General features: G+C 38.6%; 1 protein-coding gene across 1 annotated transcript in view; it reads right to left on the bottom strand.

Moving 5' to 3' along the window:
* Positions 1-9,160: 9,160 nt before the first annotated feature.
* Positions 9,161-14,912, bottom strand: part of LOC136877240 (nose resistant to fluoxetine protein 6) — a 344,726-nt gene continuing 338,974 nt past the window's right edge. The window contains exon 16 of the mRNA XM_067151103.2: positions 9,161-11,447. Coding sequence (XP_067007204.2) covers positions 11,280-11,447 — 168 coding nt within the window. The 3' untranslated portion in view covers positions 9,161-11,279. The remainder of the gene's footprint in view (positions 11,448-14,912) is intronic.

Genomic DNA, 14,912 nt, shown 5'->3' with positions numbered 1-14,912 from the left:
ACAAACTAAGTATAGCATTGAGCGATATAAAATTTACACAGGCCAGTATTAATCTATAACAGTGGATTTAAAAAAATATGTACGAATTCGATCTAACCATTCTGTTCAAGTTTCAGGTTGAACTCAAGATGTTGCCTATATTTGTGAATAAGGAAGTTCATATAGAAGAGATGTCCGAGTAAACTGGTAGGATCCTGGTGGATCCGCACTCTGCCGAGATGAATGAGATGGCTGAAGAAATAACCTGACGACCAATACCCATGGAAAAACGAAGAAGTCAGATGAGTAGTCGAACCTTGCCCTTCTTGTTTACTTGTAGATGCTTATAGTAGAAGTAGATTTTTTTTAATGTCACACAGGTGATATAAAATGAAATGACTTGAATGTTCTAACGTGCTAACGGTGTTGGTAACGTCATGTAATGTTAGAATATCGTTTTCCGTTGGTGAATACTAGGGTTAGGCGATCTTTCCTGCGTTGTTTTCGGTGTTTGTGGAACAGTTATAAGGCGTGTGTGATCTTGAATGCCACAGGTAAGTTTTGATGTGCTGATGTGTGAAATATTTGAAGTGGTGATCTTATGGTAATGTATAATTCCGCGGAGTGTTGTGATATGTTTAGTGGATCGACTCAGTGATGGTCGTATGAATAATAGCGAAGCTCTTCAGAGATATTTAGCTCATTTATGTAGGGGATGATGATTTCTCATTATGTGGTGGACATTGTGTAGCGTAAAATATGTAGGGTCGTCTAAAGGTATAGTTAACGGTATAAGCAGAGAAGATTTATTGAGTGGTGAATTGCGGTAGTAATGTAATTCTTTGAGATGGCCAATGGTTAGGATAATAGTATTGAAAGGTATTTCCGCCGCGTATATTTGAGTTTATTAGATGAGCGTGTTTCGTAGCGTTGTTTTGAATGCTTTTCGAAGAGTTTGGTTAGGCATGCGAGCTGACATGAGTTTAATTTGGTATCACATGGGTAGCGGAATGTATTTACGAATATACGAGTAGGATCTTCGACAAGCTACTCGAACGACTATTTGATTGTGAGATTATTGTCACCTGTACTGTAGATCAGCTTGTAGTATTGCTAGATGTAGTAAGTTAGCGCTGTAGGTGTATTTTCAGCAGGATGGAATGGAGCCGATGCAACGCAGATCGTCTGGCACTTGATAGTTTGCTTATTTATGTCAGTAGATAGTACCTTTTCAGGTGCAGCCACATGACGCCGTTGGTTGGACGGAGACATGCAGTTAATTGATCATGGAGCACTGATATTATTATGTATTTGATGGATTTTCGGTGTTTATCATGCGCTGTTAGAAAATTCAAGTTATTACTCAGTTAGTTAGGTAATTATAATGAAGTAATAAGAGAAGTAGAGCAGGGAGGACAGGTTCGTCTAGTAATACGTCAGAAATGAACAAACAAGATGATCGATTTGAGACTGAAATTGCTGATTTTCCAGTATATCAATTTATATTTATTTAAATGAAACAGTGTTGCGTAATGATGTGATTCTAACTTAATGACTGACAATTATTTTTCAAGATGGACTTGATTCTTTAATACGGTGCGGTTGTGATGCACAAAGTTAATATTTTTTTACGTTGCATATTCAGTTGTTCAGTTGTAGCCAGTTAATTTCATGTTATTAAAATTATTATACTTCCAATTTCTCATTGCAAATATTCATTTATGCCTAGTTTTAGTGAGCTTATTATCTTGAATCTGATGTTAGATTATTATCGGACTAAGTAGTGATAGGATGTGACCGCTTCCTTTCCGAAGGGCCATGCCCTGAGTGGAAGATCATGTAAACCCCTGAATACTAGTCAAGCGAAATTATAAAATTTATTATCATCTCCGAGTTAGGCGTCCCACGAACGGTCACATAGGGTATATTTAATAGTTTTTGGCGCCCAACGTGGGGCCTGAAAAGGAAGCAACGGGATATGATAGCAAAGGTTCAGTTAGGCAAATGAGAAATTGGAAGGTTGTGTCGGTTAATCAAAGATCAGATTGTTTGTTCATTCATGTTTATTGCGGTAGCTATCAGTCATTTCGGTACGGGTTCGGGTCCATCAGGGCCTAAATAGTCAACTGATATACTTAGCGGATAGCGAGTAGAGTTAGGTAGGTGACATTTGAGGAACGGTAGGAGAATAAAGACATTTATTGTTCGGTTACCATAACATTAATAATGGCGTCGTTGGCACAAGTCAAGGCACTGTTAGAAGAACTGGCAGGAAGGGTAACGAAAGCGCAAGAATCACAGGAAGTCGCTCTGAAAGAAATGAGAGAATCGCAAGAAACATTGGCGAAAGAAATAAGAGAATTGCAAGAGACAACGGCGAAAGAAATAAGAGAATTGCAAGAGACAACGGCAAAAGAAATAAGAGAGGCACAGGAAACAATGGCAATGGAAATGAGAAAAGAGAACCAGGAAAGGCAGGAGGCGACCAACAGAGAAATCAGGGAGAACCAACGGATCGTTTCTGAAATAGTCCAGCAGAATTCGAAGGTAATGCAAGAAGAAATGTTAGCACTGGGGTCGCGGATGTCCGAGATACAGGCTGACATACTAGAGGACATGAAAAATTTGAGGAATGAAGTTACAACGGTCATAAACGAAAACAGGAAAGAAGTCAATGAAATGTTCGCCGAATTTAAGGCCGAGCTGAAGGTGAACGTGAACGATATCCAAGCACAGGTTGACCGCGATCTAAATGTGTTAAAGGAGGAAGTAGTAATTATACAAGGAAAGATCGTTGAATCGAGCACCAGCTGGGAAGACAAGTTCAAAAAGATATCTGAAGATGTTGGGGAAATCAACAGAGGTGTTCATGAGGAGATGAACACAGCAAAAGAAGACATCAGTAGCAAGTTCCAGTTGATCATCGACGAGTCAGATAAAAACCGAACACTGACTGGTCAGCAAATAAAGAAATTGAGCGATGAGCTTGAGAACGTACAAAAGGACATTCAAAACATGAAAATTGACAGCGAAACAACGAAGAGGCTTGTACTGACCACTTTAGAGAAATCATCGTCAACGGATAACGAAAGGAAGACAGAAATAGATTGCCAATTTGAGATTCCAATATGCAATACTGATAGTAGCGAGAACGGCGTCATGCATACTGGGAATGGTACCCAGATAATTAATGTGATTCGCACTAATGAGGATAGACCGAAGAAGTTCACTGGGAACATTAAGTCTGGAATGACTCCTCGGGGTTTTATCCGAGAAATTGAAGAGTATTTCCGTGAGGCGAAGATAATACCTGAAAGACAACTCAAAGCGGTAGAACGTCACCTGGACGGAGCGCCACTGATATGGTATAAGGCGTTCAGATATGTTTTCGAGGATTATACCGGATTTAAACAGGCGTTTTTAGAGAGGTTTTGGGGAATTGATGTTCAACAGAATGTTAGGTTGGAGCTATACTCAAAAAAATACTCTCTCGGTGGACCAAGCTGCTTTTCAGATTACTTTACTATGCAATTCCACCGTCTAAAAGAGTTAGATTCACCACCGACAGAACTAGAAATGGTACGAGCTATAATTAAACAATTTCCGCCTGACGTTCAGCGATTGTTAACTGCAGCAAATGTACAATCTGCAGTACATGCTGAGGCAGTACTGAGACAACTTGACAGTACGAATACGCAGGTTGGAAACCGAATAATAAAACACATAGAGCCATCGGTGAATGTCGCTACACCAGTGGAACGAGAAGAAGACTGTCGAGGAAATAATCAATGCCATTGTGCGAAGAGGTGGAAGCAAGAGAGATATGATAACCAAGATAGTAACCAGCAACATAGAGAATGGACATCGCCTCAGAATAACAATGGAAGGTACTCGCGATTTAGGAGAATGGCACACTGGAACTATCATCGGGATAGATGGCCGTGCCGGAGAAACAGAAGCCAGGGAAGACCAGGACAGAGGAGTGAAGATCGAAATGGGGACGTCGATCAGGAAAAAAGGAAATACCTGGAAGAACTGAAACACCAACAAGAGGCAAAGCGTTGGGAGGAAGCAATTAGGAACCAGGAAATGAATGCGGACTGTGTAGGTGCGACAAGTCTCCAATACCAGCAACAGCAAAGGGATGATGCTTTAAGTAGAACGCTCAATCCTGGTGCAATCCCGTTTGAGGCTAATCCCAAAGAGAGGAACGGGGTGAAAAAAAAAACAACGACAACTTAGAATTTGAAGAAGATAAGATAGATCTTGATGAACAGCTGAATGGGCAACGAGAATGGATTATCAGCAATATAGAGTCTTGGGAATTCGAGCCCGAAGAGTTATTAGAAGACCGCCAGTCGGGCGAAGTTGAAATAAAAAGAGGACTTCCTATCATTTGGGTAGCAATATTGGGCGTCAGAGTATACTCTTTATTAGATACAGGCGCCAGCATTAGCATTATTTCAAAGGTATTTTTCACGGAACTTCAAGGCAGAGCACGAATTCCTGTCATACCGGTGGCCAACGTAAAGATAAGAGGGATAATACCCGACAAAGTTGCCAGTTGTAAGGTGCAAACCTTTCTACCGGTGGAGATTGGAAGGGTCACATTTGAACATCCGTTCTTGGTAATGGATAAAATCCAACACAATGTAATAATAGGCTCAGACTTTATAAGAGAAAACAACATCGTTATCGATTTGAGCAGAGAGGAGATTCGGATCAGACACAATAATGAGGAACGAACGCATGTTACTGCTAGAATTGAAAATAAAAGGGTATGTGAATTACATAAAACCATGAACATTTCGGTCGAAAAGGTAATGCAGTTAGCAGAGAAAATCATGGAGAAATATGACTCAGAAGACCTGCGAGAAACTACAACTGAAGAAGGAATTGCAGGTACGGCTGGACAGGGTCTCTAGATGGGCATTATATGCACAACAATTTGACCTTCAAATACAGTATTTCCCTGGGAAGTCAAATGTATTAGCCGATAGTTTGAGCAGGAATCCTCCGGAAGGTGTACGAGAAATGAATGTCATAGAAATAACAGCTGAGGACGAGGAATGCCTCCAAGATCTGAAACGTTTATCAGAGTTGCAGATGAATGACCGATGTTTAAGATCAATAATTGAAGAGTGTCAAAGAGTCGATGATAGGCCAGATAATCACGGAGTGAATGCGCTAACGGCTGAGTACGTCTACAATAACAATTTGCTATATAAATTTATAGATAAGGAGAAGAAGAAATTGAGGGTAGTCGTCCCACGTAAACTGAGATGCAAACTGATATGGTACGTACACCGTATGATTGCTCACGGTGGAGTTGATAAATTGACAGCTACAATTGGTGAGACGTTCACATGGGTTGGATTGAGAAGACATGTTAGGAAAATAATTAGAACATGTGACATCTGTCAGCGTGTGAAGCACAGCTCAATATTATTGTACCAACAGCCAATTCCTATAATACCAGATAACCCCAGAGAAATATTCGCAATGGATTTATATGGTGTGTTACCAGTCAGTAAACGAGGTAACCGGTTCATCTTGGTGACCCTAGATCTCATGTCGAAGTTTGTATCGTTACAACCAATCAGGAAGCCTAACTCGAAATCCATCATCAGAGCGTTAGAAAGACAGGTTATACCAGAAATGGGAAAACCGAGTTGCGTAATCACTGATCACGGGACTCAATTTACATCTAAAGAGTTTGCTGAGGCGCTTGCAAGGATGAACATTCAACACAGGTTTAGTTCAATTAGGCATCCAGAGTCGAACGCTGCAGAGAGGATTATGCGGGAAATCTCCAAGCACTGCAGAATTTTCTGCTCGGAACGTCATTGGACATGGGCGACATACTTACCAACGATCGCAGAATGCATGAATAATACTTGGCATGAGTCAATTGACAACATTCCTAGCACACTTCATTTAAATCATCATCCTCGGCGTCCTTGGAATGATATTATCCCAAGACCTGTAGATGAAGTGCCTGAAGCTGAAGATAACGTTCGACGAGCAAAGTTACGCATGGTAAAACAAGCGGAGAAAAGAGCGAAAAAAATGAGATATAGGAAGTTCCGGAAACCATTGGAGATTGGGACCTATGTTTTAATTAAAAAGCCTGCTGTTTCTGATCCCAAAGCAAGATTTTTCTCGAAGTTTGCCCACCTATACATTGGACCATTTAAGATCGTAGAAGATTTAGGCAATAATGCCTATAGGATTCAAAGTATGGACTCAAAGAACATGTCAATATACGATTCTGCCAATTTGCGACAATATTACTTTCCTATCACCAGAGAAGAAGAGGAAACTAATCTCGTTTTTGAAGATGGTACGACGGACGACGAACTGAGTGAAGACAATCCTATGGACGGGGAGGAAGAGACCTGTTAAGTTTGGCAATGGATACCGCTAAGATAAGGGTGACGAGTTAATAGAAGAATGGATTTCTGATCTGGAAGATAAGTGCGAGTTGTTCGGTCATGAAGTTAGAATTTGGTAACATTAGAAGAAAAAGGAATTTTGTTATCCAGAATCACATGATAAGAAATTTCTCCCTATGTTCAAAATTTCTTCTCCAAGTAAGGGGGGAATATGACCTTCCAATGACGTGCAATTACATGTCAGGGAGTCATTGAAGGTCATAAGCATGATAAATGCATGTGGACGGCATGGTGGTAAAATAACTGTTGATGTGCGGCGAATTTATATATTCGTAAGATATGAGCCGACACAACTCGCGAATTGATAGTAGATCTTATGGATGAGAATCGATAGATCAAGCTCGGAACCCCTTGGTACACATCGGACCGCGTGTAAAACCGTGTAGTCACAAGCGGGTATCAATAAATACTTGCAGTAACAGTTGAGAAGAAAATCGGCCAGACATCACATCTAGTATAACAGACATTAAGGAGGCCATGGACTGAGCCGGAATTATATGCATTAAATTATCTAACAGGCGTGTGGCGTGACGTATTTCAAGTGGAAAGAACAAACAATAGTAGCGTGTGTTCCTTTGTGGATCCTTGTGATAACGTTCCTCAATGTCAAAACCAGATGTAAAGAAATCAGGATCGTAGTTATGTAGCTTATGGAAAGCAGCCTCGTTTTTTATTGAAATAATGAAGTTGGAATTTGTTTTAAATGTCGATTGTTGAAGAGTACAAAAAGGATCGTGAAGCAATAGAGAGCTCAGCCCGTATATCCGAATTAAAGCTCATAAAATTGAAGAAGTTGAGGCCTAAATACGTTAACAAACTAAGTATAGCATTGAGCGATATAAAATTTACACAGGCCAGTATTAATCTATAACAGTGGATTTAAAAAAATATGTACGAATTCGATCTAACCATTCTGTTCAAGTTTCAGGTTGAACTCAAGATGTTGCCTATATTTGTGAATAAGGAAGTTCATATAGAAGAGATGTCCGAGTAAACTGGTAGGATCCTGGTGGATCCGCACTCTGCCGAGATGAATGAGATGGCTGAAGAAATAACCTGACGACCAATACCCATGGAAAAACGAAGAAGTCAGATGAGTAGTCGAACCTTGCCCTTCTTGTTTACTTGTAGATGCTTATAGTAGAAGTAGATTTTTTTAATGTCACACAGGTGATATAAAATGAAATGACTTGAATGTTCTAACGTGCTAACGGTGTTGGTAACGTCATGTAATGCTGCTGCGTATGTTAGAATATCGTTTTCCGTTGGTGAATACTAGGGTTAGGCGATCTTTCCTGCGTTGTTTTCGGTGTTTGTGGAACAGTTATAAGGCGTGTGTGATCTTGAATGCCACAGGTAAGTTTTGATGTGCTGATGTGTGAAATATTTGAAGTGGTGATCTTATGGTAATGTATAATTCCGCGGAGTGTTGTGATATGTTTAGTGGATCGACTCAGTGATGGTCGTATGAATAATAGTGAAGCTCTTCAGAGATATTTAGCTCATTTATGTAGGGGATGATGATTTCTCATTATGTGGTGGACATTGTGTAGCGTAAAATATGTAGGGTCGTCTAAAGGTATAGTTAACGGTATAAGCAGAGAAGATTTATTGAGTGGTGAATTGCGGTAGTAATGTAATTCTTTGAGATGGCCAATGGTTAGGATAATAGTATTGAAAGGTATTTCCGCCGCGTATATTTGAGTTTATTAGATGAGCGTGTTTCGTAGCGTTGTTTTGAATGCTTTTCGAAGAGTTTGGTTAGGCATGCGAGCTGACATGAGTTTAATTTGGTATCACATGGGTAGCGGAATGTATTTACGAATATACGAGTAGGATCTTCGACAAGCTACTCGAACGACTATTTGATTGTGAGATTATTGTCACCTGTACTGTAGATCAGCTTGTAGTATTGCTAGATGTAGTAAGTTAGCGCTGTAGGTGTATTTTCAGCAGGATGGAATGGAGCCGATGCAACGCAGATCGTCTGGCACTTGATAGTTTGCTTATTTATGTCAGTAGATAGTACCTTTTCAGGTGCAGCCACATGACGCCGTTGGTTGGACGGAGACATGCAGTTAATTGATCATGGAGCACTGATATTATTATGTATTTGATGGATTTTCGGTGTTTATCATGCGCTGTTAGAAAATTCAAGTTATTACTCAGTTAGTTAGGTAATTATAATGAAGTAATAAGAGAAGTAGAGCAGGGAGGACAGGTTCGTCTAGTAATACGTCAGAAATGAACAAACAAGATGATCGATTTGAGACTGAAATTGCTGATTTTCCAGTATATCAATTTATATTTATTTAAATGAAACAGTGTTGCGTAATGATGTGATTCTAACTTAATGACTGACAATTATTTTTCAAGATGGACTTGATTCTTTAATACGGTGCGGTTGTGATGCACAAAGTTAATATTTTTTTACGTTGCATATTCAGTTGTTCAGTTGTAGCCAGTTAATTTCATGTTATTAAAATTATTATACTTCCAATTTCTCATTGCAAATATTCATTTATGCCTAGTTTTAGTGAGCTTATTATCTTGAATCTGATGTTAGATTATTATCGGACTAAGTAGTGATAGGATGTGACCGCTTCCTTTCCGAAGGGCCATGCCCTGAGTGGAAGATCATGTAAACCCCTGAATACTAGTCGAGCGAAATTATAAAATTTATTATCATCTCCGAGTTAGGCGTCCCACGAACGGTCACAGTATGGAATTCTTAAAATTTGAAGTCAGAATGATGTGTTTTCGAGATATTTAATCACCTATATGTACTTTTTAGCTCAATTAATTGCAAGTCATTTCTGTAATTGTTACTTTCTTTTTTTAAGTCCAAAGTAAAAATGGGTGCATCAGATGGTTGTACAAGGTTATAGCTAAGGATCACACATTTTAGAGCTGCCATTAAAATCTAGAATTGATGTCTGGCTCTTTGGCTAAATGGTCAGTGTCGAGACATTTGATTCAGAGGCTCCCGGGTTTATTGCTTGACTGGGTCAGGGATTTTAATCATATGTGGTTAATTCCCTTGCCTTGGGGACTGGGTGTTTGTGCTTCTATCAATACTCTCCTCTTCATTTACACCACACATTACACTATTAACCATCACTGAAACACTCAAGTCAGGAAGCGCATATGGCCATTAAACAGGGCAAAGTCCATATGTGTGACACGGTTTGCACCTGCAACCCCACCTGGATATGGAAGAAGTGGTAGAACAAAAAGATCAAGACTTGGAATTGGTCTACAGTGGGAGATGGGACTAGTCTAAGAGAGTGCCAGAGAAGAGTGAAATCACTGACACTGTTACAATGTTAAATTATTTTTAAACGGATGAGATTTTCCGAAGTTTTATTGGATGTTTATTAACTTTTACTGTGGAGTTTCTTTTCTATTGAACAGATTAAATTTGATATTACACAATCTATTTTTCTTGTAGACTATTTCACTTCAACTCCTTTTTCATTAGCCAGAACCTATGTATACAGCCCTCACTATAAACAAGCCAACAATGGAGTGGCAAGCAAAAAGCAATAAGTCAAGGTCTGTGCAGAGATGTCTAGCTGCACCATATTACCGTCAGGCCATGTGGGTTCCAGCTTTGATTTTGGTGCCTTCCCGTTGAAACAGGCAAGGTTTTGTAAGTGGTCTTCTTGTAGCATGTCAGTTATGTCATAAAAAATTCAATATAGGTTTCAACATGAAATATGTGAGACTTCCCTTGTCAGCATAGTAGTTACATCAGGCAGTGATTTTCACTTGATGCTGTGTTAACAGATAAGTAATATTCATACCCGTTCTGGTTAATGATAGGTTACTGATAGTGTAAAGGGAAATGGAACTTGACTCTCCACTCCCATTGATTTCCCAGTATTGTACACATCATTAGTCTTACAATACCTTAAGTTCTTGGTTATTTCCTTCGGTAACACCCTTGTTTAGCCATCAGGCTGATTGCAGGAAACATGACTATAGAATGAATGAAAATATTACAAATTCATTTTTTTCTAAACAAGGATCACAAACCTTGCTTTTTGAAACACATTCTTGTGAGATTCTAATAATTCAGTGATGAAAAATCTACCAAATATTAGATTTGATTACACCTTAGTCCTGGCTAAAGGAAATCAGAGTTCTCACATTGACAAAATTCTGGCATAACTCATTTTCAGTAGTTAACGTTAAGACAGAAAATGAGCTATATTTATTTAAACCAACTTCCCAAAATCATGGGCTGCCAAAAGACAATGTATACTGAATACTTCTCAATTTTAGTTCATTCTTTTCTTTAAAAGGATTTTCATAAAGACTTCTGCTATGTCCATAGAGATGCACCTCTTAACATCATTAGAGCAATCTGGCACAAGGACTGTTTAAACCTAATTCTTTAAGAAACTTGGAACACTGAAGAAGAACTTCTGATTAAGTTTGATTTCTTACAATGACTATCATTTGAATTATTTATCCTAGTTTGTAGTTTGTTAACAGCTCACTCAAATTCAACTCGGTTTATAAATAGTTTTACCCTGATCCATTTGGAAGGTAGTGTATGTTTCTATCATATAACAGATCTTAATTTGCTTTGGTTTTTTTTTACAGTAACATATTAAACACCACAATATACAACAATGATACAAAAATAGATAATCATTACTTGATCAGCAATCTTGAACAATGTTATTCCACAATACAATTCTGGATTGGAATGTCATTTAAAAAGATCAAGCATTCTGATTTTGATTCTTGGACAACCATACTTAGATTTGTATCATAACTCTTCCTTTCATTAAACATTCATTTTCTTCAGTTTGATTGTTTAACTGTTGAAAAGCATCAGCTAAAACTTGCACAGTTCCTATCATCTGTGTCATCATTCTTTGGTTTCTCATTCTTTGGAGGGGCTAGGATCTTCAGTAGCGACACTACAGGAGCTTCAAATGCTAGCGATACCACAAATGCCAAGATGTAGGATGCCACAAGTTGACCCAGGAAAAGCAGCAACTATAATGGGAGAAGATTCCACATTAGAAACTTCAAATAAATTTATTAACATAGGCCTACTTCTGGGGAGAGTTTGTAAGTTCAACCAAGGAAAATGTTATAGTCAGTGATTCACTACTACCATGTTTAAATAATTATAACAGTGATGCAGAATTGAATGTAGAAATCAGTAAAAATATTACAGCAGGGAAATGCATTTTACCAAAAAGAGAAGAAGTACCAAGCAAGTGTAATGAGATGATGTTCCCCATTGTCCCATACTGACATATGCAGCAGAGACCCACACACTGATGAAAAGAGAGGAGAGTAAAATCCAGGCCAGTGAGATGAAGTGTTTAAGAAGTAAGAAAGGACACAGAGTGATGTGATACAGTGTAGCCCCTAGAGAGGCCTTGTGCAGGTCTTTCTAATTGATGCTCATGGGCGACCTGCATATTTGGGTGTGGGATGATGATGATGAGGAGGAAGAGGAAATAGTCAGAGGGTGAAATCAGGTATTGGCCCACAGCCTACTCCTGTTGAATTATATCAAGGGTCTGCTCAAGGCTTAATGTCCCCATCCTGTTGATGAACCTCCATCAAGAGCAACATATACCCTCACTCCATATGAACACTTCAGAGAGGCTTTTGGCATGCAGTCTAGTGATTAGAAATTGTATACCACCTCCTCTCCTACCCTGCTGGCAAACATACTAATGGTGATTTTTTTTTTACGAACGGTACTCTAACCATCATGTCAAACCCCATAAACAGTTGATGCCTCGACAATCATGGCCATCAGATGGGCAAGGACAGAGTAAGAATAATGACAATGTCAGGAAAGAAAGCAGAGTAGAACAGCTTTCCAAAAGAATGGAGAGAAATAAACTGAGACAGCATGGACATATTAAGAAGATTGAAGAGGGAAGGGCACCAAAGCAGATGATGGATGCAAAGACTGTAGGTAGGAGAACAAGAGGTAGACTCAGACTAAGGAGGTTGGACTTAATTAAGAACAGCAAAATAAGAAGAAACCTGAACTGAAACACAGCTAAGGAACAGCAATGATGGTTGAACAGAAGAAGATGGAGAGGTACCATTAACACCCTGACCTGGCAGGAGCTGGAGAATAAACAATACTGTAATATTTATAACTAGCAAGGTACCCGTGCTTCGCTACGGTATTATACTGAAATTTGTAATTGAATGCTTATTGTTTTAGATATATAATCCGCCGAAATTCGCGATCTGACACGTTTTCAGCGAGAATCCACCAATATTCCCGATCTGACTCGTTTTCTATTAGATTACGCCACGTTTCCTCCCATTTTTCAATCTTCCTTTCCAGCAATCGATTTCGTACTTCCCGGGCTAGGCTCAGGTATTCATCCCGGTCAGTTGGGTCCGTAAATCTTTGCCAGACTGTATTTTCCTATAATCATTTTTAATCTGGATAAAATCCTTCAGGAGATCCGGCATGGTGTCATATTGGGTGCCTTGGCGGCACTGAACCCGCGGTCGGACTGCATTCTTAGTCATTACCCGTCCAGGAGCTGTTTCCAGCGCGGTCCGCACATTTGACGACGGTCCGGAACAATATTATTATTATTATTACTAATGTTATTCTTATTATTATTATTATTATTATTACTATTATGTGTTGCTGGGATGAATGATGACAGGGAAAACCGGAGTATCCGGAGAAAAACCTGTCCCGCCTCCGTTTTGTCCAGCACGAATGTCACATGGAGTGACCGGGATTTGAACCACGGAACCCAGCTGTGAGAGGCCGGCGCGCTGCCGCCTGAGCAACGGAGGATCCTTATAAGTACATTAAGAACAGTAAAATCAATTGGTCTCACCTCCTTTTACACCCCACCGCCGTTAGTTTTTACTGCCAACCCCCCCCCCCCCCCAAATTAAAAGAACGCGTGTTTCTTTATGTTTAAGGGAGATTCCAAACACCAATGTTCACGTCTATTACATTCAGTTTTGAGATATAAGTATCCCCATAAACATAATTTACTTTTGTCACTTCATTTCAAATTACTCCCCCCCCTAAGTGAACTTTCCCGCAAAAAATACTTGTTTCTTTAATAGTGAAGGATCTTCTAAATACCAATTATCACGACTCTAACTTCTTCACTTTTTGATTTATGTGTCCTCATGAAAGGAATTCAACTCCTTTACACTCCCGCCCCCCAAGATGGTTTCCCCACCAAAACGCGTTTTTCTTCGTTTTTAAAGGAGATCAAAATACGAATTTTCACGTCTGTAACAACTTTAGTTTTTATTAGATGTATATATTCTCATACAATTAAAGTCAATTAATTTTTCAATTCTTTCACCCCCCTCCCCCCGCTTCATTGGATTTTCCGAGAATACGTGTTTCTTTACTTTTAAAGCAGATTGCAAATATCAAATTTCACGTCTGTAACATCTTCATTTTTAAGATATCAGTAGCCTCATTAAAAGAATTCAACACCATGTTCAGTCACTTTCACCCCCCTCCACCCAAGTGGTATTTCCGAAAATTAATAATACACGTTTCTTTAGGTTTAATAGAGATAAAAATACCATTTTTCACTTCTGTAACATGTTGAGTTTTTTTAGATATACTGTAAAAATTCTCATTTTAAAATGTCACCCTTTTTGGGTTCCCCTTAAATGGAGTTTCCAAAAAAAAATCACCTATGTTTCTTTACATTTACAGGAGATTCCAAACACCCACTTTTTACGTCTGTAACATTTTACGTTTCCATGATAATCTTTCAAAAAATTCACCCCAATTTGTCACTTATGTTTAACCGCCATTAATAGGATTTTCCAAAAACTAAAAAAATACGTGTTTCTTTATTTTTAAAGGAGATCCCATATACAAATTTTCAGTTCTGTAATATCTTCCGTTTCTGAGATATATGTATCCTCATTAAAGGCATTCAACCCATTTTTCACCCTTTTACACCCCTCCTATTGGGATTTGCAGGAAACAAAAAAATACGTGTTCCTTTATTTTTAGAGGAGATTCTAACTACCAATTTTTACATCTGTAAATTTTAAAGTTTTAAGATGTAGACACATTCATTTTAAAAAATTCACCCCCCTTTTCACCCCTCAATATTTGGATTTTCCAAAAACGAAAAAATACGTGTTTCTTTATATTTAAAGTAGATCCCAAATACCAATTTTTAGGTCTGTAATATCTTCAGGTTCTGAAATATAAGTAGCCTCATTAAAGGCATTCAACCCATTATTCACCCTTTTACACCCTTCCTATTGGGATTTTCCGAAAACAAAAGAATACGTGTTTCTTTATTTTTAAAGGAGATTCTAAATACCAATTTTTACATCTATAAATTGTAACAGTTTTGAGATATAGATACACTCATTTTAAAAAGTCACCCCCTTTACACCCCCCATTAACTGGATTTTCCATAAACAAAAAAATACGTGTTTCTTTATTTTTAAAGGAGATCCTAAACACCA

This window comes from Anabrus simplex, chromosome 1 (genome assembly GCF_040414725.1).
Source record: "Anabrus simplex isolate iqAnaSimp1 chromosome 1, ASM4041472v1, whole genome shotgun sequence".
NCBI lineage: Eukaryota > Metazoa > Arthropoda > Insecta > Orthoptera > Tettigoniidae > Anabrus > Anabrus simplex.
This window is presented reverse-complemented; position numbering and strand designations above follow the sequence as displayed.